General features: G+C 35.4%; 5 protein-coding genes across 5 annotated transcripts; 2 read left to right on the top strand and 3 right to left on the bottom strand.

Annotated features, from left to right (window-relative positions):
- Positions 1–2207: 2207 nt before the first annotated feature.
- On the top strand, positions 2208–5325 carry TRIADDRAFT_60700 (uncharacterized protein; the record flags this gene model as incomplete). The annotated part of the gene is made up of 8 exons (XM_002116717.1): positions 2208–2327; positions 2652–2861; positions 3098–3663; positions 3779–4050; positions 4177–4382; positions 4482–4613; positions 4731–4847; positions 4969–5325. 8 exons carry the CDS (start codon positions 2208–2210, stop codon positions 5323–5325), a joined length of 1980 nt encoding a protein of 659 aa, XP_002116753.1.
- A 1514-nt stretch (positions 5326–6839) lies between these two features.
- TRIADDRAFT_64295 (expressed hypothetical protein) lies at positions 6840–8839 on the bottom strand (the record flags this gene model as incomplete). The annotated part of the gene is made up of 2 exons (XM_002116642.1): positions 6840–8042; positions 8728–8839. 2 exons carry the CDS (start codon positions 8837–8839, stop codon positions 7231–7233), a joined length of 924 nt encoding a protein of 307 aa, XP_002116678.1. The 3' UTR covers positions 6840–7230.
- Positions 8840–12693: 3854 nt separating this feature from the next.
- On the bottom strand, positions 12694–13915 carry TRIADDRAFT_60698 (uncharacterized protein; the record flags this gene model as incomplete). The annotated part of the gene is made up of 2 exons (XM_002116641.1): positions 12694–13502; positions 13786–13915. The coding sequence occupies 2 exons, from the start codon at positions 13913–13915 to the stop codon at positions 12694–12696; spliced, it is 939 nt and encodes a 312-aa protein (XP_002116677.1).
- Positions 13916–15026: 1111 nt separating this feature from the next.
- TRIADDRAFT_60697 (uncharacterized protein) lies at positions 15027–16532 on the top strand (the record flags this gene model as incomplete). The annotated part of the gene is made up of 1 exon (XM_002116716.1): positions 15027–16532. One exon carries the CDS (start codon positions 15027–15029, stop codon positions 16530–16532), a length of 1506 nt encoding a protein of 501 aa, XP_002116752.1.
- A 2179-nt stretch (positions 16533–18711) lies between these two features.
- TRIADDRAFT_60696 (uncharacterized protein) lies at positions 18712–22688 on the bottom strand (the record flags this gene model as incomplete). Its single annotated transcript, XM_002116640.1, has 17 exons — positions 18712–18732; positions 19071–19198; positions 19271–19354; positions 19447–19555; positions 19653–19721; positions 19790–19867; positions 20019–20149; positions 20222–20315; positions 20399–20487; positions 20574–20631; positions 20740–20833; positions 21152–21251; positions 21333–21413; positions 21585–21625; positions 21863–21940; positions 22255–22367; positions 22518–22688. 17 exons carry the CDS (start codon positions 22686–22688, stop codon positions 18712–18714), a joined length of 1539 nt encoding a protein of 512 aa, XP_002116676.1.
- Between the last annotated feature and the right edge of the window lie 1293 nt (positions 22689–23981).

The raw sequence follows: 23981 nt of genomic DNA, 5'->3' as shown, positions 1-23981 counted from the left end.
TATTTCTGGTGATGAATTCAGGATTTATTGGAAGCATTCGCTTCGTTGCAGTGCTATCTACTTGCGATATGAAAACTACCTTATTGGTCCAACTGAGCACTCTTAAGACTGTCCTGACTATACAGAGTAGAATTGGGAGAAGGCTCAAGAATAGACTACTAGAAACATTGGATGTATCTATCTTGTCTTTCACGAGACATAATTTATAGCATGTTGAGAATAGTGTAGAATAGTCATTCTATACAACCATCACAGTAGTGTATGGGATATGTGAGATCAATTCAATATTCAAAGCCAATTCGACAGAGGAATGTTGAAGACAAACAGTGCTAACCTGCGACGCTTGCATTCGCTAAATCGGAGTTAGTCGATGCTTCTTCTTTCCTATAAGAAGAAAGTGTTTGATCACTTTGAGACGTAGTCTGTTGGCTTAAGCTTATATCTTCTGTAGGAGGGCAAAGAAGGAAAGGTACGGTAGCAGCATGACTCCCATCATTAGAAAAAGATGATAGAGGATTAGCATCAGTATCTTTGTCCGCCATGTTTGCAGGATTCGCGTTTGCGCACTTTCAACTTTTCAATTGCGATTACGTTTACGTGTGAAAGGAACGTTTTGAGTCTACAGTACAGTACAGTGCACCATGTACTGTACACTGTACACTGTACACTGTACAGTGGAAGGTCCTGAAGGGAAGCTCTTGGACTAAAATAAATAAATGTCACCTTATTGCTGCTTTGTAGGCGCTATACACGGCATTATGAGCTACTCGAGAAATATACTTGTCTACTACACTGCTGATTATGAACTATGTCTTCTTCCAGTGAAAAGTGACATCAGCTACTCGTAGAGTCTTGCATAGTGCCGTACAATAGTGCAAAAGCCTATACAAAACCTTGATGTCACTCCACTATCCAGTTAACAGTACTGTATAGTAAAATAAAGGTATACTAAAATAAATGTCACCCTATTGCTGCTTAGTATAGGCTATTCTTAAGAGTGAAAAGTGACATCAGTTACTCTTAGAGTCTTGGATAGTGCCGTACAGTAGTGCAAAAGCCATTACGTACAAAACCTTGATGTCACTCCACGATCCAGTTTGCAGTACTGTATAGTAAAATAAATGTCACCCTATTGCCGATTTGTAGACGCTATTCTTAAGAGTAAAAAGTGACATCAGTTACTCTTAGAGTCTTGGATAGTGCCGTACAGTAGTGCAAAAGCCATTACGTACAAAACCTTGATGTCACTCCACGATCCAGTTTACAGTACTGTACACTGAGTGTACAGTATAGTAAAATAAATGTCACCCTATTGCCCCTTTGTATAGGCTATTCTTAAGAGTGAAAAGTGACATCAGTTCCTCGTAGAGTCTTGGATAGTGCCGTATAGTACTATAGCCTATACAAAAGCTTGATGTCACTCCATGATCCCAGTTTACAGAACTGTACAGTGTACAGTGTACAGTACACTGTACAGTACAGTACAATGTGGACGGGCTAATTTCTATGATTTTGGTGCAAACAGATAGATTAAATTTTTTTTTTTTTTTGGACAAATTTTATATCAGTCTATACAGTAGTGCAAAAGCCTATACAAAACCTTGATGTCACTGCACGATCCAGTTTGCAGTATAGCATAGCGATGGAATTAGTACTGTATAATCTCAGACAGACAGAAGACTTGTCATTTTAGAATACTGGTTTAGCTAAGCGAGCGCTGTATCCGTATACTGTACGCTGTACAGTGTACAACACTGTATAAGACAGTACTGTACACTGTACAGTCGACACTGGACAGTGATAGGAAACACTCAGACAGACGGACTATTTTGATACCAAATGAAGTCAAAATGTCGCAGAATTCGATCATTACAGTAGTTAGTATGGATCTTGTATGTCTATTTTTCTTCAATCATTTCTACTCTTTGAAGAACATTCATGAATTGATAGAACTGTTTCCAAGCAGAACTTACAATAGTGGAATAGAATAGATTTCAATAGAATAGTACTAATGGGTAAAAACAACCCATCTTCAACATAAGTAGATGGTGTAGTTAAGCAAAGCACAAAATGGAGCCATTGCTTTAACGATATGGTAACGAATAGAAGTGTTCTACAAGTATTTCGAGATTCTTGTCCCTATCATTTAGTAGTCACCTCTCGTAGTCCATGCTACTCCATGGTCACTTATCCTCAAGGCATCTGAAATGGCCGTTCAGTGCCTACAAATAAAAATAGTAGCAAATAAACCGCAGACTACGACTGAAAAGCGAGACATAGTTAGCTCCCATGGGCCAACAACCTTGATCGGACCGATGAGGACCGCGGTACGATTGTACCGTTCCGCGCTGGATAGGTTGCTGTCCAATCAGGGACTAGTGTACTTTGTTACAGTACAGTAGCACACACATAGCGTGTACTGTACACTGTACACTGTAGTAATGTCGTCTCTGATCCAATGACGTTACAGTGACGTCACAGTGCACAGTATACAGTACCATCAAGGACAGATTCTGAATACTGTAGAGCTAAAGGAAAAAGCTATCAGCTGCAGAAAGTTGCAAAAGATGGCGGAAATGTGCTGGTAGTAGCCTTGAACTGTATCTAGCCAACGGGATTAACAACTGCTATTTGCTTCAACAATATCTCAGATCATGTTAAGGAATCGTATAGGGCATGCATGGAGTGAGTATAGCATCCCTCTATGGAGAAGATGGGCTCAATCTTCAAGCAATTGGTATCGGACGAAGACAGCTTGGACTCCGGCAGCAGCCAACTTGCACCGGCTCTACACATCTTCTGTCTTTCCACGGTTTACCACTTTCGCTTGCGGCCCGTCGTTTCGTAACCTTAGCGTTGATGTAAGTACTTGATGACGGTAATAGCTGACCTGACAGGATGATCGGGATAGGTTGCTTTTCATTGCAAGCTTAAATAGTCAATACCTCCATAGATCACGCATAGGATAACCAGTGTTCCATATCAGCCTGATACCATCCATTCAAAAATTCAATGAAATAGCGATCCAATGGATTGCACTTTGTTTGACTGCCATTTGAAATCGAATTGAATACAGGATATATTGGGACTATTTTAGGTATTCAAGCCTGTTCATTTAATTGCGACATGGTGCAACCAAGGTGTTGCTAGCATTCGCTATGCGAGTAGCGAGGCCAAAACCTCTCCTAATCATGCAGAAAAATTGGTCGATCTTCACGGTAAACGATGTCCTGGATGTGGATCTATATTTCACTCACGAAACGAAGATAAATTTGGCTATATTTTACAGCGTAAATTAGTGGATGTGCCTGCCAGTCAAGTATCGTCTATTATTTGTCAACGATGCTTTTGCTTAAATCATTATAATCAGGCTCTAAATATGAATGCACCTGAAGATGATTGGAGAAATCATATACAAAAGATTCCGAAGGATAAATGTATTGTCATGCTAGTAGTTGATATCTTTGATTTTCCTGGTAGCATCTTTCCAAATCTATTAGACATCATTGGGTATAAAGTACCCATACTTTTAATTGCAAACAAGATGGATGTCCTTTTAGAAGATGGCCCTGGACATATAGAACGCATTCAAACTATGGTCTGGGAAGGTTGCAAAAATGCTGGATTAACTGAGGGTAACCTGGTAGATATTTGTCTAGTCAGGTAAACACACTCATTAGTTTCTTGTACACGTTTGCTTATTATAGCTGTTGAGTCTTTTATACAGACAGCCATCTCTTCTATCAGGAATAATTGTTTCATGTCAACATTCTAATAGTGCTAGAAAAAATCAAGGCATCAAAGAAGTTGTTGACAAAGTCCTTCAGCACAGACCTCCTCATGGCGATATCTTTTTGTTAGGCTGTACTAATGTCGGCAAGTCTAGCCTATTTAAATCTTTATTAGATTACTTGTATGATGGAAAGCCCAAAACGTTGATGAGGTATCCAACTATTTCGGTTTGGCCTGGTACCACAATTGGGTTGTTAAGGTACCCTATTCGAAAGAAAATCAACAATCTAGGTAGAAGGGCCCCAAGAAGAATTAGAGGTAATGCACATACGAACGCAAGCAGACAAGAATAGATGTATACTTATGCAATAGAAAAAGCTATAAAGTCTGCCAGGCACTAACTTAATGTTAATAAATATGATCTTATTAAATTTTACTTTGTAGGCTTAAAGAATCAGTATATTTACGAATCACCGTATTTGGATGACAGTAAACATGATGAAGAATCGAAGCTGAGCGATATTAGTACTGTAGAAGGTGATGATATTATGTTAGCTTCCCATGATGGAGTCTTGACTGGTTGGAATCATGAAGGCGACGAACGAGGACCATTTTTTTATGATACGCCTGGAGCTATGAGTCAGAATATGGTTTGTTATGCTAATATATCTGGCAAAATTTTTCGGTAGTTATTGCTGTACACTGATCTACGCTGAATGATGTTAGTGTTTCTTGTTTAAATCATGCAGTACACCGATTTGTTAAATACGAGAGACCTTTCGAAAGTCTTGCCTTTAGGTGGTATTACTCCACGAACTTTACGCTTACAACCGTCACAAAGTATTTTTTTGGCTGGGTTAGGTCGTATAGATTACATTGAGGTTTGCCTTGGTCATTGCTTATATCTTTCCTTACTGCTCAATGTTGAAAATGCATTTTATTTAGATAAGCATTATTATAAAGTTGTATATTATTTTCATTGACATCCTTCCAATTAGGGCCCAAGCCGAGTATATTTCACCTTTTTTGCCTCCCGTGAGCTACCTTTACATATTTGTCAAACGATGAAAGCAGATGACATTTATGATAAACATTTCGGTTATTCATTACTGAAGGTACTTCAGAAGAGTGATTATTCAATTTTTAATTTCTACTACTCTGATGAAGCCTTGCGATCCTACAATGTAATTGCAATGACATACAATTTCATACTTCAATTAATACTTGTATATCTAGATACCCAACAATATGAACAAACAATATCAAGGTAAATCATTTCCTAGACTACAAGGGAAAGAATTTACTTTTAAGTGCCATAATGGATGGAAGTACAGTTCTGCAGACATTCTCCTATCAAGTGCAGGTTTCGCTGCTATTACTGCTGGCCTAGGTGATGAAATTAAAATTAAAGCATATACCCCGAATGGCCTTGGTTTGATATTGAGGCGACCATCAGTAATGCCGTATAGTGTAAACTGGAAAGGAAAACCACATGGCAAGAAGCAGGGTTATTATAAAGGACTCTTCTCGCGACAGAAAATGAAAGAACAATTTCCCTTTATACAATCAATCAATCCTTACACTGACGAATAACTTTTAATTATACTTGAGATAGAGTGGATCATTTCTTTTAATTAAGCCGCTATTGCAGAGTTTGGCAAGCAAGTATTAATTAGAAACTATGCCTCTCAAAATTTTATGTTCCAGCTGAAGTATGCACGTATTTAACAATAGAATACGTATATTCATTTATAGCTTAAAATTGTATTGATTTTGTACAGTCTTGATGCATCATGGACATTTATATCTATCTATGTGTTAGTAGAGCTGTAATCAGATCACATTTGTATAGGGAATACAGTCCATATCTTTGATAAGTTAAAGGTTAAAGGACATGTAAACCCACAAGGGTCTGGTATTAGTTGGAGCGATAATGATAAAAGCATTATAAATATACATCGGACTGTGATTAAAATGACATTGGCTTTTTTCGACACTGATTACTTAAGCTTAGTTAGTTGACTTGATATACTATAACTAATCCGTAGATATTAAAAAATATGTATGTGCCTTTAAAATTACAGTATGTAGTACAACAGTAAGGCATTTGCTATTAATCTTAATTAGTAATTCTTCTTCAATATTATTTTCCTTCTATTGTAATTCTGTGTAAAATTTTAAATAATATTCCAGATCGTTATAGTCGTCTTCGAGATTGAGTCTGATGAGTATTTTAACGCGGAAAATGTTCATAATTAGCCGAATAGACCTGCTGCAACGTCATTTGGTAGTCACCAGTACAGCTATAAAGTACCTATAGCGTGCACTTCTATCAGTAGTGCATAGTACGTTTCTAAATTTGTACTGTATAGTGTATTGAACTACTAATGTTGGTGCTCTACAATGCCAAAACATATTTTTACTTTAACTGTGTACATACACTGCCAACAGATATATTCGAATGTGCATATGTATGTATGAGATAAATTTGCAACTGAAATTTACTATCTAATAATAATAAACATTATTGGCTGGTGTACTTCGATATGGACTATTCCATTAAATGCAATCATTAGACTTGGTATTGTAGTCAAGAAGGCGAACTGTACACCTTACCACTACTTCTTCCATACAAATAGGATCATACTCAACGTTTACTCCGAGTTTTACCTTAATCTGAAATGGTCAGTAGTTTTATTTGAATTGACTTTGTAGAAAGAATGCATGTAGCGTACGATCTAGAGCTTGTTGATGATTGGTAAATATAATGCACCTTTAATCGGCTATTGAACTTAACTTTATTACTAGTATTGGTAGAATAACTTTGTACTCAATTTTCTCTCCTTGAGCTAGATATAGCTCGTCATGCAATGTAGTAGTACTATCGTGGACTCTCCTACATTTGATATGTCCGACATGGAAAGGTACGCTCAATACAGTACAAGGATTTAGTGGCTAAATTTTGATTACGTCAGCGCCTACTGCAGTTTCTGCTAAAATAGTTGCAATATCTTGTCATAAAATCCTTGTTAAAGATTAGTATTCATTAAGGGTAGAATTGATTACAATTATTGCGTTTATTTTCAATCTCATTGCCATACAGTTTTTTACTTGGAAAAGCAGGGTCTGTCAGCTGCAAATAGCTCATGTAATTTATATATGGGTTTTATCCGAATTTAATTGTAACATTTCTACACTATCAGCAATTAGCAATAGGAACTATACTACAATTTGTACGTGTGACCATAGCAGGCACAATGTTAATCCAGGATTAATTAGATTTGTACTATAGAACCAACCAAAGACAAAGTTTGGCTAACATCGATAAAAAGCATAGCCATATAGAGAGCATACGTACACACATTAAACTACTAAATACACAATGTCTAGCTACATTACATCTATACAGATTGCCTGTCAACGATACGAGTGGAAATTGCTATACTGCAGCTACTATGTTAACGTGCAATTATTCAACATTTGGCTGAAACAATCAATCTACATTTTAGAGGATTCCGATGATAAAAAATTAATGACAAGCTCTGCAATTTCAGTAGGTGAATCTTCTTGCATAAAATGTAGGCCTTTAACAGTTGCAAACTGTTGATTTTTCCACGACTTTGTAGCACGTTCGATATTAGGAGAGAAGACGCCAGGCTCAGCAAGGATACATAGTTTAGGTACTGGTGTCTCAGAAAGCCATTTGATATATGAGTTGACAATTTCAGCCACATCTTCTGGACCATCTTCTACAAAAGGAATGTCGCGAGGGAATGACAACATCGGTTGACGGCTTTCACCGGGAGTAACAAATGGTTGTCGATAACATTGCATTTCTTCTTCGCTTAATTTACGCATAATACTTGATGGTAATAACTGTTCAACAAACATATTCTTTTCGAGTACCATTTTTTCGCCAATGTCAGGCGTTCTCAATGCTTTAAAGGTTTTAGCAAAGTCTGGTTTGGCAAACTTCCATGATCCAACCAAAACCATGCCTTCCATATGAACAATGCAATTTACTCGCTCAGGATGTCTACGGCACCAGTTGAAAGCAATGTTTGTACCCCAATCATGGCAGACAATATTTACCTTGCCAGTGGGTAAAACTTGATCCATCCATTGATCAATGTATCTATGGTGGTCAATGACTCGATAGCCTGTCGTTACTTTGCTTGAATTACCCATACCAACAAGATCAGGGGCAAGGCATCGAAATTGTTTACTAACCAGTGGAATAACATTACGCCATAAATAACTTGATGTAGGGTTGCCATGAAAGAACAAGACTGGATAACCATTACCAGCACCTGTAATAATGATAGTTTAAGAAAACACAGCTCCATTACGCACTGTTTAAACTGCTACTTTATTGACTGATCACGTTAATGAGACACTAGCAGATACAGCTATATCTACAGTAGATAAACGATTTTAAAACAATAAGGACAATTAAGCTGTCAGTTCCTTTTCGTGTAGGACAGCAAAATCTTGCAAAATATATCAACATATAAACTAGGTCAGGCTATAACCTCGTATATATAAATACTCGTATTGTGCAATAATAAAAAAGTCGTGCAAAAGTCTAGCAATTCTAAATCATTGACTTATACTTTGTAACAATCTGAACAGTAGCTTCCTACAGTTGTGTTTTGGCGATGTGCATGGATTAAAAATATGGCTTTATACTCGTAAAGCATTGCGTGTATTCTGTAACATTTATGTTTTATTAATGGGTCAAGGACTCAGACAGGGTATGAGTGAAAAAGAAAAAGTTGTTATGTTTTAAATGCTCCTATAATTTCTCTTAATACACACTGCATTCTAAAGAACTTGGATAGGTATGTAGATCAAAAATAAAGGGGCTTTCAACAATTGAACACCCTAGTAGCCATATACGTACGTATCCGATGTGCAAGCTACAAAAGCAAAGCATTGTAGGTAACTAATTTTGCTCTATCATATTCTATCTTTATTTCGTTCTTTTTATATTACCTGTATCCACATAAGCTATCTCTGCATTCAAGACCTTCAACTTTTTAATCATATGTTGAACACTTTGATCAGTAGAAAACGTACTGATTGGGCAAACAGATTTTGTATCCATCTTCGAGCGTCAATAAGAAACACCTAGGAAAGATAGGAAGATTACGTTATAAGTTATCGGTCAAATTTTACTGCTTGTCTAATAAAACTGTTAAACTAGTCAAGTAGTTACAACACCAGAAAAAAAAAAAACGCCTCAAGATTGAATAATGTGTTTCTTTGTCACAGTATCTAGATTCTAGAACTACTAAAAATCCTAATGTAGTACGATTTGATGCAGCTGTTGAGGGTTAAAAAATTAAGATCATCTCCTATTATCACTCGTGCACTAACAGATTTTCGGCGTGTGTATTATTCACCACCGGAAATTCACTGTATTCTAAACTAATTTGATTTATATGATAGTCCATCATGACTTTACCAACCTGCGAGCTAAAGTAAAATGGCCAAAATGAAATGTGTTTCTAGTGAAAAATGTTTGCGATTCTTGGCTTTACTTTGTGAATAGGTAAGGTCATGACCTATGCAGTACTATACTATAAGACGTACATGACCGTTTATTGATTTATGTTGATTCTTACTATTATAACGGTAGTCAAAATGGATACTAACGAAAGATTATTGGCAAGTGCAGCAATCGAGAGCTCTTAGTTAGTTCAGGGGGTACTTACAGCAACAAAAGAGAAGGAGATTAGCGGTTCGATTGATAAGTTTAACAGTTGGAAACTAGAAATAAACGAGTTTTCGGTAGGAGCAATGTTACCGACGTGTGGTAAGAAATCAAGGAGTAGTAGCTGGAATACCTTTAAGCGCTAGCTGAACAATCGTATGACAATCATGCGTTAAAGGCTAATGTTACGTCGACCCAATGGCGATCTGTTTGCAAACTCTAGTCATAAATAAATTATCAATCTATTTGTCAATTTTCTGCATACATTATTCTATGTTAATAACTCCATGTTATTATTATTTTCGGATACACCGACACCACGCCCTTGGAGCTATTGCATTTTGTATTTTGCAAAAGTAATTGCTTGACCTCTGTTTATTCCGCAGCATATAGTATGCAAATTGGAGTTCAAGGCAAGACGATTATTTTGCACACTACAGTACTAGGACTACGAATCTGCGATGATTGATAGTAATTGATAATATGTCAGATTGAAAGGATATCTTAGCGACTGGACTACTGTAGGCTTGAATAGGCAAATGCGAGATTATGGATGCCTCCATTCTGTCATCAATGGCTGCAGTGCCGCGTCTATTTTGAAGATTCCTTCAGTGTTAACTAATTAAGTAATACTCTAGTACTTGGACTGCGAATCTGCGATGATTGATAGTAATTGATAGTATGTCAGATTGAAAGGATATCTTAGCGACTGGACTACTGTAGGCTTGAATAGGCAAATGCGAGATTATGGATGCCTCCATTCTGTCATCAATGGCTGCAGTGCCGCGTCTATTTTGAAGATTCCTTCAGTGTTAACTAATTAAGTAATACTCTAGTACTTGGACTGCGAATCTGCGATGATTGATAGTAATTGATAGTATGTCAGATTGAAAGGATATCTTAGCGACTGGACTACTGTAGGCTTGAATAGGCAAATGCGAGATTATGGATGCCTCCATTCTGTCATCAATGGCTGCAGTGCCGCATCTATTTTGAAGATTCCTTCAGTGTTAACTAATTAAGTAATACTCTAATAATTGGACAGCGAATCTGCGATGATTGATAGTATGTCGGATTGGAAGGATATCATAGCGACTGGGACCACTGGAGGCTTGAGTAGGCAAATGCAAGATTATTGATGCCTCCATTCTGTCATCAATGGCTGCAGTGCCGCGTCTATTTTGAAGATTCCTTCAGTGTTAACTAATTAAGTAATACTCTAGTACTTGGACTGCGAATCTGTGATGATTGATAGTAATCGATAGTATATCGATTTGGAAGGATATCGCAGCGACTGGGACCTCTGAAGGCTTGAGTAGGCAAATGCAAGGTTATTGATATCTCCAGGCTGTCATCGATGGCTGTAGTGCCGCGTCGATTTTAAGATTCCTTCAGTGTTAACTAATTAAGTAATACTCTAGTACTTGGACTGCGAATCTGTGATGATTGATAATAATCGATAGTATATCGATTTGGAAGGATATCGTAGCGACTGGGACCTCTGAAGGCTTGAGTAGGCAAATGCAAGGTTATTGATATCTCCAGGCTGTCATCGATGGCTGTAGTGCCGCGTCGATTTTAAGATTCCTTTAGTATCAACTAATTAAGTAATACTCTAGTACTTGAACTGCAGATCTGTGATAATTGATAGTATGTCGAATTGGAAGGATATCTTAGCGACTGGACTACCGGAGCCTTGAGTAGGCAAATGTAAGATTATTAATGCCTCCATTCTGTCATCAATGGCTGTTGTGTCGCATCAATTTTAAGATTCCTTCAGTATTAACTAATTTAGTAATTCTCTGAAGATAAGCACTTTGTGAGATACAGTAAGATAGTGTTTCGCTAATTTTAACAAATTGATCAAATTGAAGTCAAGTGAAATAAGCGAAATCTTACAATGGCGAAAAGAACTACCGATTTCTTAACAAATTGAGGATACACAGTTGTTCTTGACATAGCTTAGAATAGGCTAAGATCTTGTACCAATAATATTTTATTAGAAATACAGGACAAGTATTAATAAAAGCAGAGACGACGATGTCCCAATCGTAGCCAAAATGCTTGTCAGTCTTCAGTTAATGTTGTGGATGCGTAAGGTCACGAGTCGCGATCTTCAATTTATTTATACGATCTATGTTGTAGTATGCGTATATATATTGATTAATTATTACAAATGACGATGGTCCAAATAGAGATTAAAGTCGATCGAAAATGCACAGGCATTCCCATCAACTTCCGTGACCTTGTCTACCTACCTGCGTATACACCTTCATGGCTGTATGCAATGCTTATAGTAATTATTTATGCCTGCGCTTTGAATAGATAAAATGCTAGTGCATTAAAGTGTTCCTAAGAAAATGCAGAGAACTAGTCTTATACGCTTTCTACAGCAGATCAAATAGAACCTCTTCATGGTTAACCTTAAAAGGATAAAGCTCGGCGTAAACTGCCTTTCGCTCATGAATGATACGCGCATCATGAGAAGAAGGACTAAGCAAGCACAAGTACTTGAACTTCCAACTACAACATCAATAATAACTAAGTAACCCCAGGTACTTTCACTTCTCATTCTTACTTTACTATTAGCAGTATACCAACTGGATAAATAAAATCCGTCTTATAAAATAAAACGAATTAAACTAAACAAAGCTCAAGTACTTTAACTCCTAACTACAACATCAATAATAACTAAGCAAGCACAGGTCCTTTCACTTCTCATTCTTCCTTTACCATTAGCAGCATACCAAATGGATTAATAAAATCCGCCTTAAAAAATAAAACAAATTAAACTACACAATGACGACATTGATGCAAACCATTCACTTTAATGGGCCAGGCTTGACCTGCTTTCTAAATTTTGTATTATTATTACAAAAATGGCTAGCATTATAGAGCCAATTTCATCATCATAACAGTTAACATATCAAGTAAAAATTGCATTATCTCCCAACGCTTATGTTATACTATACATACGTATACAAAATAATGGACTAATAATGGGAATATAAAATTTTTAGCTGGATAGCAGCATTAAAAGTGCGTAATTACTTTGCTACGCTAGATTGCAACACTTTGTATAACGTTACAAGCAATTCCATTCTGACTAATAGCTAGACTAGGCCGTGCCGTTAATGTTATTAACTGCACAGCTAGGCCAGAAATTAAAATACAAACTGTGATTCTATAAATGATAGAATGACAGATGTTGACAAGAAACTTTCGATCGTTTGTACTCTTCCTAACTATAATCTCGAATGAAAGGATGGCAGAAAATCGAGAATAAGTTGAGCAATTTCTTCTGGTGAATCTTCTTGCAAGAAATGCAATCCTTTGACTGTAGCAAAACGTTGATTGTTCCACGCTGATGTAAACTTTTGAATTCCCTTGGAGAAAAAGCCAGGCTCAGCAAGTATGCATAATTTAGGTACGGTACTTTTGGATAACCATTTGGAATAGTTTACGACAATTTCGAAAACATCTGCTGGACCATCTTCTCTAAATGGAATCTCACGAGGAAATGTCAAGGTAGGTCGGCGTGCTTCCCCCATTTGTACGAAAGGTCGACGATAACATTCCATCTCTTCGTCACTGAGTTTACGCATGATACTGAGAGGTAAGAGTTTTTCTATAAAAAAGTTGTCATCAAGTACCATCTTTTCACCTTCTTTTGATCGTAGTCGCTGGAATGCCTTACGTGAAATTGATGGAAATCCTTTCCAAGACGATGGTCCAACTAAGGCTTCCATAAAGACGATACTGTTGACACGTTCTGGATGCCTATAACACCAATTGAAAGCGATTCCAGAGCCCCAATCATGGCATACAATATTAACCCTACCACTGGGTAGGACTTGATCCATCCACTGCTCGATATAATTATAATGATCGGCATAACGATACTCTGATACAATCTTTGTCGAGTTGCCCATACCAACAAGATCGGGTGCTAGGCATCGATATTGATCGCTCACAATAGGAATAATGTTCCGCCAAAGATAAGTTGAAGTCGGGTTGCCATGAAAGAAAACTACAGGATCACCTCGACCAGAACCTAAGATTGAGAATTGACATAATCATATTAGAAATCGAAGTTCACAATTTCATTCTTATAACATATTATTCATGCAAGTTTTCCAATTGAATACTTTAAGATTGAATTTGTAGTAATCCATGATTGATTATTATGTTGAATAATTACTTTGACGTTAAATTTGGATAACAACATAAGCTACAGCTAGGCTCATCACAGTTTATTCCCTTGTCAAAATTAATGTACAATCTGAAGTGATTACTGTATTCTACTTCTAGAATGAACAGTTCTGAGTCATAACTACCTGTATCAATATACGCCATTTCAGCATCGAAGATTGTCAATTTCTTGATCATGTGTTGGACTTGTTTTTGCTTTGAAAATGTGCTAATAGGTACTCTACCAGCCATATTCGCAATCGTTTTGGATGCCATCTTGCAGAGATCTCAGATACTGTAGGACTTCTGTCTCACTCTTACAGTACCCAAACTAATATACTGAAGCCTTGCACTGTGAAGATGCTTGCTCTTGCGTCCGTCCGGAAGTCTTACTCCATATGAGACTTTATGAGACCTCTACGATCTCGGCTTATATATATATAACATATCAGATAATATATATGTATTTATATATTTATATAATAATTCGCTACAATTTAAATTAATTATTATATATATGCTAAGATATATATATATATATAACATACATGCGTATCATTTGTTGCATAGAAAGAGGAAATTAAATGGATGACTACATGTTTTTCAAGGCTAGTAATAAATTGCTTTGAATCCTGCTGCTCGTGATATGTGGTCTAGTTGTCTAATGAGTAGAATAGGGAATGGAATATTTATAGTTCTGTCTGGGATGCTTGAGAGGAATCGAAATTAACAATTGTAATATCCATTCTGTCTTTTGTATCTGACTTTTAATTTGTTACATCGACAGTAAAAGTAATAACTATTCCTACAGCAATAGAGAAAAGTTGCTACTCCAATCTAGTGAAGGTTATACAAATGCGATGAGTGGCAATGAGATTGTTTCGACGAGTACAAAAATAGTCTGAAGAAAGCGTTATTGGTATGTGTAGTTTATTCTATCAGTCATGGTTTCAGTCATAATCTTTCGCTTTTCGCAAACTTTTAATTAAGGAAAGAATTATGAATTTGCAACCGTGACAAGATGATATCGGTTTTCGCCATATTATTGACGATATACAAAAGAATCCTAAATAACAAAAGAGATACAGAATAAATTACATATTAATAAGTTGATTAGAGGCTATACTATTCGCTACATATCGATTTATACATCAAACATCGTAATACTTATTTCTACAGTATCATAGTATAACTGCTATGCAAGTCTACTATGGGCTAAATCAGCGCCATGTGTAAAATTAGCTTGTCAATATTAGTATAAAAGCGGTCTGAGGATGGTGTAACTTGTACAACTTACTTTACCAGACGTGGTCATAACCATTAGACATTTTCTTTCACTTTCTGCTCTTTATCTCAGAAATAATTGCTATATTGTAACGTTAACGAGATGATATCTATTTTTATCACATTATTGACTATATTAATAGTCCTTGTTGTTAGTTTAATATTACAGCGAAGAGATGATATTCGCCAGTATCTTGAAATATGTAAGGCGCTCAAGCAATTCCCTAGTCCTCCCAAGCATTGGTTTTTCGGCCATTTAAAAGAGTTAACTCAACCTAACGAGCAATGTGTTCAAATGCTTGAAAAGCGATCTACCGAGTATAAGACTTGTTTCGTTCACTGGTATGGCCTCTATCCCTTTCTATTCTGTAATAACGCTGATGCAGCTCGAAGTATTATTAAATCATCCGCGCCAAAAGGAGATTGGAGTTATGCTTGGCTTAAAACATGGCTAGGTGATGGATTAATCGGCGTCAATGGTAATAAATGGGGTAGGAATAGAAGATTATTAACCAATGCGTTCCATTTCGATATATTAAAGTCATATGTTTCCATACATAATCGCTGTACCGATGTTCTTATACAGAAATGGAATAAGCATGCCGACAATCATGCTAGTTTCAATTTGTACGAAGATATGAAATTATTAGCCTTCGATGTTATCTTGCAAAGTGCTTTTTCACTTAAAATCGATTGTCAAACAGCTCATGAAAGACATCCGTATGTCAATGCTGTTTATCAATTAAGTTATCTAATTACAGAAAGATTATTTCGGATCACAGGTTACGTCGATTGGTTATATCGATTAACGGAAAGTGGTAGACGATATTATCGACTTTGTAAATTCGTCCATCAATTTACAGAGAAAATTATTCGTGAAAAAAGGCAACTCTTGAAAGAAAATACAAATCAGTATGACAGTAATCAAAAGCGCCGTTTGGATTTTATTGATATTATTTTACAAACACGTGATGAGGATGGTAATTGCTTAAGTGACAAAGAAATCAATGATGAAATTAATACATTTATGTTTGCTGGCCATGATACGACCTCGAGTGCGTTATCGTGGACGCTATATTGCTTAGCAAAGAATCCCGAGCATCAAGCTAAAGTTAGAGAAGAGGCCGATGCTATATTAAATCATAAAGATGATTTAGAGTGGGACGACTTAAATAATAAATTAGCCTATACGTTAATGTGTATTAAAGAAGCCATGCGTTTATATGCTGTTGTACCGAATATTGAAAGGAAATTAGACGATTACGTTGAAATAAACGGTAAAGTATTACCACCTGGTACACATATCGTTATACAACTGTATATTCTCGCTCGCAGGTCAGAAATTTGGCCTGAACCAGACCGTTTTAATCCGTTACGTTTCTCAGAAGAGAATATCCAAAAACGAGATGCATATGATTATATCCCGTTTTCTGCAGGTCCACGTAATTGTATTGGAAAGAATTTTGCGTTAGAAGAACTTAAAATTGTTTTAGCCAAGATTATATACAATTACGAAATAGAGTTAGATCCAGCTCGACAAGTAACTCGATATTATTCAGTCATAAGCCAACCAACAGACGGTATATGGATCAAGATTAAGCGTCGCTAGTAATTATTTTCTCACTTCGTTGTATTAATTATATGCCATAGTTTTCGTGCGTGCGAAGAGTCTAGAGTAACTCTGACCGCAATTCCGATACCGATCAATTATGCCTGTAGCTTTTACATGTTTCAATGTAACACTTGACAATCGATTACCTATATAATTAAATTAGTATTTACCATATCATCTAATTATTTATTTGTTTTGTTATACACAAAACGATTAATTAATGTTCGTGTAGATGCCTTATTTTGCATAACTAGTAATCATTCTATTATTCTTTTAAACCTAATCCTAAACAGCTTTTCATCTAGAAGCAGTAACCATATCGATGTCGAAAATAAAGTTTGCGAATAATTGCATAATGCCAACTGCACAAGCCACCCTCCATCCGCCGTTTTCATAACAAGAGCATCATATAATTATATAATTACAGATTTTACAAGGGTCTTGCTAAAAACAATTGTCAAAATTATTTTTTTTACTAATAACAATTTAAAGCAATAAATAGTCTTCATACCCTCGTAAGATTAAAACTAGTAAAAGCCTTAAGGTCTTTAAGGTGACAATTATTATGTTCATGTTATAACCGAAGTTAAGCACGGTATAATGTGAGATGATAGCAGGTTTCGTTGATACGAGCAAAAATAAGTACGAAATTTACATACAAATAAATTAAGATGCTCAGTTACAATAACGATATTTTACTTACATATTATTATCATGCTGTGACACTACTTGCCAGTTGAAAAATAATTGAATAATCTAATTAAAAACTTTTATAATGACTTTTATATAAGGTCGTTGATTGGCAACTATGGAGCATTTATAACATATATATTTGTTCGATCCAACTCGACGAATAACTCGATATTATTCTGTCATAAGTCAGCAAACAGACGGCGTATAGATCAAGATTAAGCGTCGCTAGTAATTTTTTTATCTCTTCCTAACATTTTTATGCTCTAGTTTTCGTGTATGCAAGTATGCAACACAACGTCGTCTGTTGCAGCTCTGATCACGATTCCTGTCTATACCTTCTACATATTTCAATTTAGCAATTGCTAGTTGCTTCCCACGTATTTAAATTTAGTATTTAAGTAATAGAATATCGAAATATGTTAATAAGTTGATCGTTATGTTATACAAAAAATGCTTAGTTAATGTCCGTATAGATAGACTATTTTGTGTTGCTAGCTATCACTGTGTCATTCTTTTATAACCTAATCCTGTGACAATGTTTCTTATAAAAGTTTTCAAATCATGCTAATGTTATGAAATTCTATCCATGCCTATTTACCGATGGCGATTTAAAGCAAAATGCGAGTGTAGTCCTCATACAATCGTACGATTAAAATAAGCCAAAGTGTTATAGTCGCTAGAGTATTAAGTATTATTTTTACGTTGTAACTGACGTTAAGCACCGTATAATGTGAGATGGTAATAGATTTCATTGATACGAGCAAAAATAAATAACAACGCAACCCCTTACGCAAAAAATGATATAAATTACAACAACAGTATTCTACTTACGTACGTTTTATGTTAGCAAGACTATTCACCTTTGGTAACAAATTGAATAATAAAACTGGAAACGTTTATAATGACTTTTGAGTAAAGATAAGGGTGACAGGTAAGTGTGTTTGATGACCGTCGAGCTTTCATGTCAGTTAATTTATAAACTGAAAATTTTTACCTTCCCATAGCTGCAATGTACTGTATTCCAATGATAAAGTTACTATAATTATTTTCAAAGTAAATTGGCATAAATTATTTAGCAAAAAAGCGTACGTTAATTTTAGAACAATAATAATGTTTGTATCTCATATATTTTAACTTAATTTGGCGTGAATCTATGATATATAATTAATACAATCTGGTAAGAAACTTATATACAAGTGTAGCTTAATTTGCTTCAGACAATAATCCATTAGCTATTACTATGACCTATGGATATCATGTCAAATCATTAGTACCATATAAAATCACATAGTACACTACGGTTGCACTACATTTTATCCGTCGGAATCACTTTTATTTATATGATTGATATTTTGATGCTATTTATTAATTATTGACAAAATTCCAAAATCATAAAAGACGTTACCCGTATTAAAGCTATAATTAAATATTTAAATTATTTATTCAATCATACGTATGTCAAATGATCAGCTAGTTGTTATATTTAGATATCCATCATCCGACGCTGTAATTGTAAAATTGTAGCCAAAATAAGATGGTTTAACTCATTCAGTATTTTACATAGCATGGTTGAAATAAATACGAAAAATCATAAAACTTGGTTAATAACAGTAAATCAATTTCGCAGCGTAATATCTTCAATATGATTTAAAGTTACAAATCATATGTTATCCTTTTGACGACTTTAATATTGATCAGGAATTGTCTTGTATGGGTTAAGGATACCCTAAAATTTGTAATTATAATAATTGTTATTCACCGAGAGACGATACTGTTATTCTATAGTAGTTCATGATATGCATTGAATAGGTTTAATGATAATTAAATATTTATATATCGTACTTTAGGATCTAGTAATTGCTTGATGCCTTTCATGGTGTTATATGCAGCCTCAGATTTAGAGTAGTTCATATATTTTCTTTTAATAAAACCCATGCCGTGTTCGGCGCTTACACTACCTTTATATTTACCTATGAATAAATTCTATTTTGTTAGATTTTAATATGTCAAATCATTAATAGACGTTGTTAATGAAAGAATACCTATCCACTCGAAAATGTACGGCTCTATAGCTTTTTCTAGTTGTTTATTGTACTCCTCGCATGTAATGTTGATATGTAAATTTCCTAAGATAAAACAATTGTGTAAAATTTTAAATCTGATTTGGTGTTGCAATTGATATACAAGTAGTATGTACTTTATGTCACTAAACATTTACCGTCACCGATATGGCCATATCCACCAATACTTTTAGCCTGAGAGCCTAATCGTGATCTTAGATCGTCCACAATATTATAGAATACACGTAAAGGTAATGAAACATCATACTAATAAAACAAAGAATCTTTCTGTTAGCTTCCGATATCATAATCTTGATTCAAGTCCTCCAGCTAATATGGAAAAATTTTTAGCTAAACTGATTACTTTGAAAACATAGCCATCATGCTGGCAAGCTTCCAACACCCTCTCCCGCAAAGCCCAAACATCTTTTATCTATGAAAATGACAATATCAGTTTATATTTACAGTAATCAATAAGCAATGACTTAGTATTTTAATAACCTGAACAGAATTATCTGCGACGATGCCCTCCTTAATGACTTTACTCTCTATTAAAGTTTCTAAAAAATCTAGTAATGCCTATATTAGATGGAAAGCAAGCATAACCAATAATTAGATAGTAGTAGTGTATCATATTTGAAGTTGCAGATAGACAATGCAAATATCGTCAGCTTCATCATGACAATAAGTTATCAATATGAAATAAAACCTAATCAAGAATGGTAGTTACCGTTTTACAATACTGTTCTGAGGATCCTGAAGCCTCGATTAAAACATAGAATGATGAAGTCTGAACAGGATTAGTTAGCTTTAAATGATTTTCGACAAGTGACATAATTTTGGAATCCATGAATTCACAAGCTAGAAAGAAAATATTTTCTTAATTCGATATAATATTATCTAGTAAACTAGTTACAATCATTAACTGATTACCTGAAAGATATTCACAGAGATCCTTTCTAGCTGATGAGAATACTTGTTTAACATTTTCAAAGTTGTTACAACCAATAAGAGCGACACATTGAGCCTACAAATATTACCCTGATTAAATTACACTTTGCCATGGTTTACTACATTGTGTCTGTTATCATTAACTTGCGGGATTAGTACCCTTGGTTTCTGAGCTAAGGCAATAGCAACTTTAGTTATGATGCCAAGAGTTCCTTCAGATCCGATGAATAATTGTTTTAAATCGTAGCCTAAAGTGAAAATTGATTACAGTGTAGTATTTATTATTCACATTTCAATTTAATTTCAAAAGCTCAAAATTTTATCAACTCCCTACCAGTGTTATCTTTTCGACATGTGGACATACAATCTAGCACTGTTCCATCTGCTAAGACCTAAACGTTGGGTAAAAACTTCATATGACGTTCTTGACATAATCGGTGGTAACATTTGTATACACCTCTAACGGTAACTTTCAATATCGATACACACGAAGAGCTTACCGCTTCAACACCAAGAACGCTACCGTGAAGAGATCCGTAACGTACTAGCCTAATTCCTCCAGCATTAGTAGATAAATTACCGCCAATATGACAACTAGATTAGCAGATAAATATAATTGTCTTTTAGAATAATCCATAAAATATTTAGCTGTGTACAGAGCTCTATTCAAGATAAAAATAAGGAAATACTACAGCAAGACTGCAAATTATTGATCATTCAAAGCCTGAAATGAAGCTATCTACAAGATACCATAAACAAGATCATATAGTAAAATTCTGATGTAGAAATATTTTCTATTTCATGGGTAATACAACAAGCAACTAGTATTCTACTATGAACGTAAAAGCTACAACATTAGATACTGCGCTAAATGGAAGAAATAAACTTTCAATAATGTTAGACAGGCAATACCTTCCACGCGCACCAAGATCATATGGTAATATAAAATTATCCGAATCCAGTCTATCTTCTAACTCTTGCAGTATGCATCCAGGTTGACAAACCAGTGTTCCTGTAGAAAAATAGAACTTGATGAAATACACCTATGATTTGTACGCCTTCCTACTGTATACTAGTCAATCTATCACATTACCTGATATTTTATCGACATCAATAACATTATTCATTCGCGAAGTCGACAGGATGATTTCATCAAAGACCGGTACACCACCACCTTGAAGCAGAAAATAGCACATAAAGTAAACAATTGATTCAATATATTTACACAGTCTATCTCACTCAAACAGGAGAAAATTTTTGCAGCAGTTGTCGTGGTTATTAACGTTGAGACAACAACAAAAGTATAAAGCTTCTCATCATTTAGTGCACTCTCGTACAGACACACCTACAAGTCCAGTCTTACCACCTTGAGGAACAACCGCTAAACTGAATATAAAAGTACAATAGATTACGTATAGTATATTGATAAGACATGGCAATATTGAAGCATTAGCTGTACAAATTACTAGTACTATCCTTATAATAATTGAATTAAATAGCATAAAGCAGAGATCTGATGAACGATCGAGTTTAACGGAATTTATAAGAGGATTGAAAGCTACGTATATAACTACAACGAGTCAAATCGATCAACACTTTACAGCTTATTGCGATCACACTTACTTTCGGTTGTTGCAATATTGCATTATCTTTGAGACTTGTTCCGTATTCTCTGGCTTAAGTAAGACAGGGCCTGATCCTCTGTAATACACAATAGTTAAGTTTTAATTAGCATAGCAAATTCTTAGACTGATTTATCGTTTAGTTATAATGAAATATAGATAAAGATGAGTTAGCATTTTAATTTAGATGGACTAAACAAGCGATTTACAAGCAAATAGTCAATTGCTTAGCACTAGCGTTGAATAATATATCAGTCTCAAATACCATAATTATTATTATATTGTTGAACTATATATCATGAAAAACATAACTGTATTGATACTACTGCTAGATGAAAAATCTGATGCTTTCCTATGATCAATCGATGACTAATATTAACACTATATTCATACCTTACAACTCGTAGCCAATCGGTATTGGACCCTATCAATTCTTCTGCATCAGTAATAACAGCAGACTGGGAAGACAAGATATCTTTAAAATAATTAATATCTTGCTGAGTGGCCTATTAAAAGAGATATACCAACTATGAGTTGAATCCTCAATTATTGTTCTTGTAGATTCTATTGGTGGTGTACTGTATATCCTTTGATAACAAATTTAAATTTACGTGAAGAACCATTGAGAAAGTTTATTCACTACAATAGCATCCAACCTTAGCGAAATTTCCTCTTTGGATATCATAGCGGTTAGATGCTAATTCAACATTGTCAAACAGTAAAGGAGATTTGCTCATGTGAGATAGAACGGTAGAACTCAAGCATCTCCATTGCAATTGCTTCAGATAGTAGAGGCTACGCTTTGCGAAGGCTTGTACATTGGCCATGTCAGGTATCTATTTTCTGCTAGCAAAAACATATTGAATAAAAATTACAAGAAGTAAATCGATAGCACTGTTGATTAAGATAGTAATTCTAGCAGTATACGAATCTATTTGATCACAATTCCTGTATCTGCCATAACATCGTACAACATACAGTCCATAAACACAGTAAGTACAAGACGTCGTAAATTAAGTCAAGAAAACCAATTTGATTTTTTATTCCAACTATCAATTTTAACTGACGTTCAATATAACGTCACGGTTCAAGAAATCAAGCAAATATTGCATTACAATGTTAAATTGGCAATACCGGAGCCTTGATAGTAGACGATGCAATATAGCTCCGGCTTAGAAGTCAACGGATTTAGGTTAATATTTAAACACGGTGTTGCAATTCGACCTTAACAAAATGGCAACGTAACTGGTTCCAATTCAAGATGGCTGGAAGCAAAGTTCTATAACATGACAGTCACTACTTTCCCGCTGTATAGACTCTTCACCAGCTACAAAAGCTTAGACGAAGTAGAAAGGCACTCTGCGTTCCACTCGACGTAGTCATTAGAGATTGTTATGGTAGAATATTTCTTGATCAAATGCAATGCAACTGGGTGCTAGCCACTGCTACCTTGACGACCTGGAGGCTCTACTTGTTGTTGTTGAGCTATTACCGGCCGGCTGTCTCTCCAGTCTGTCCGATACGGCAATGGGGCAAGCGTGATGCTGTACGATACCATACTGTGCTATACACTCATGTAGAATACAATGTATTGTATGGAGTCTTGATGTCTATGATGACACCGTATGACAACCCATACTGGTTGCAATGACAACAGCAAATCCAGAAGGCAGAGCTCGCATTGGAAATGGCGATGAACTCTACATCATCTGGATAGCTGGAGGAAATTCTACGCTTTCTTATTTAATTTAACTCTACTTTATCTCCACATATGGAGGAGATCTGACGCTTTCCTTTTCAATTTCTGTAGCAAATTAGATAGTAACCCAGACAACACTATAGATTAACTACTCCACTTTGAGCTAAACGCAGCTAGATTGAAGCTGAGACCTGTTGAAGATGGATGATTAAGTGATGCCAAGTGCTACAATCGATAGTTGGCTAACAAGATGATGATCAGACCATCAGCGTTGTTGATCTATTGAGAATGGTTATATTCAATTATTATTCAGTTTAATCTACGGTTTTATGCTAGTAATCCACATCGACTACACAAGTAAGGTCATGACCCATTGGCCTACTCGTAGTTTTTCTTGCATTGCCTCATTTGGGCCTAAATT

Source organism: Trichoplax adhaerens, genomic scaffold (genome assembly GCF_000150275.1).
Source record: "Trichoplax adhaerens TRIADscaffold_17 genomic scaffold, whole genome shotgun sequence".
Lineage (NCBI taxonomy): Eukaryota > Metazoa > Placozoa > Uniplacotomia > Trichoplacea > Trichoplacidae > Trichoplax > Trichoplax adhaerens.
This window is presented reverse-complemented; position numbering and strand designations above follow the sequence as displayed.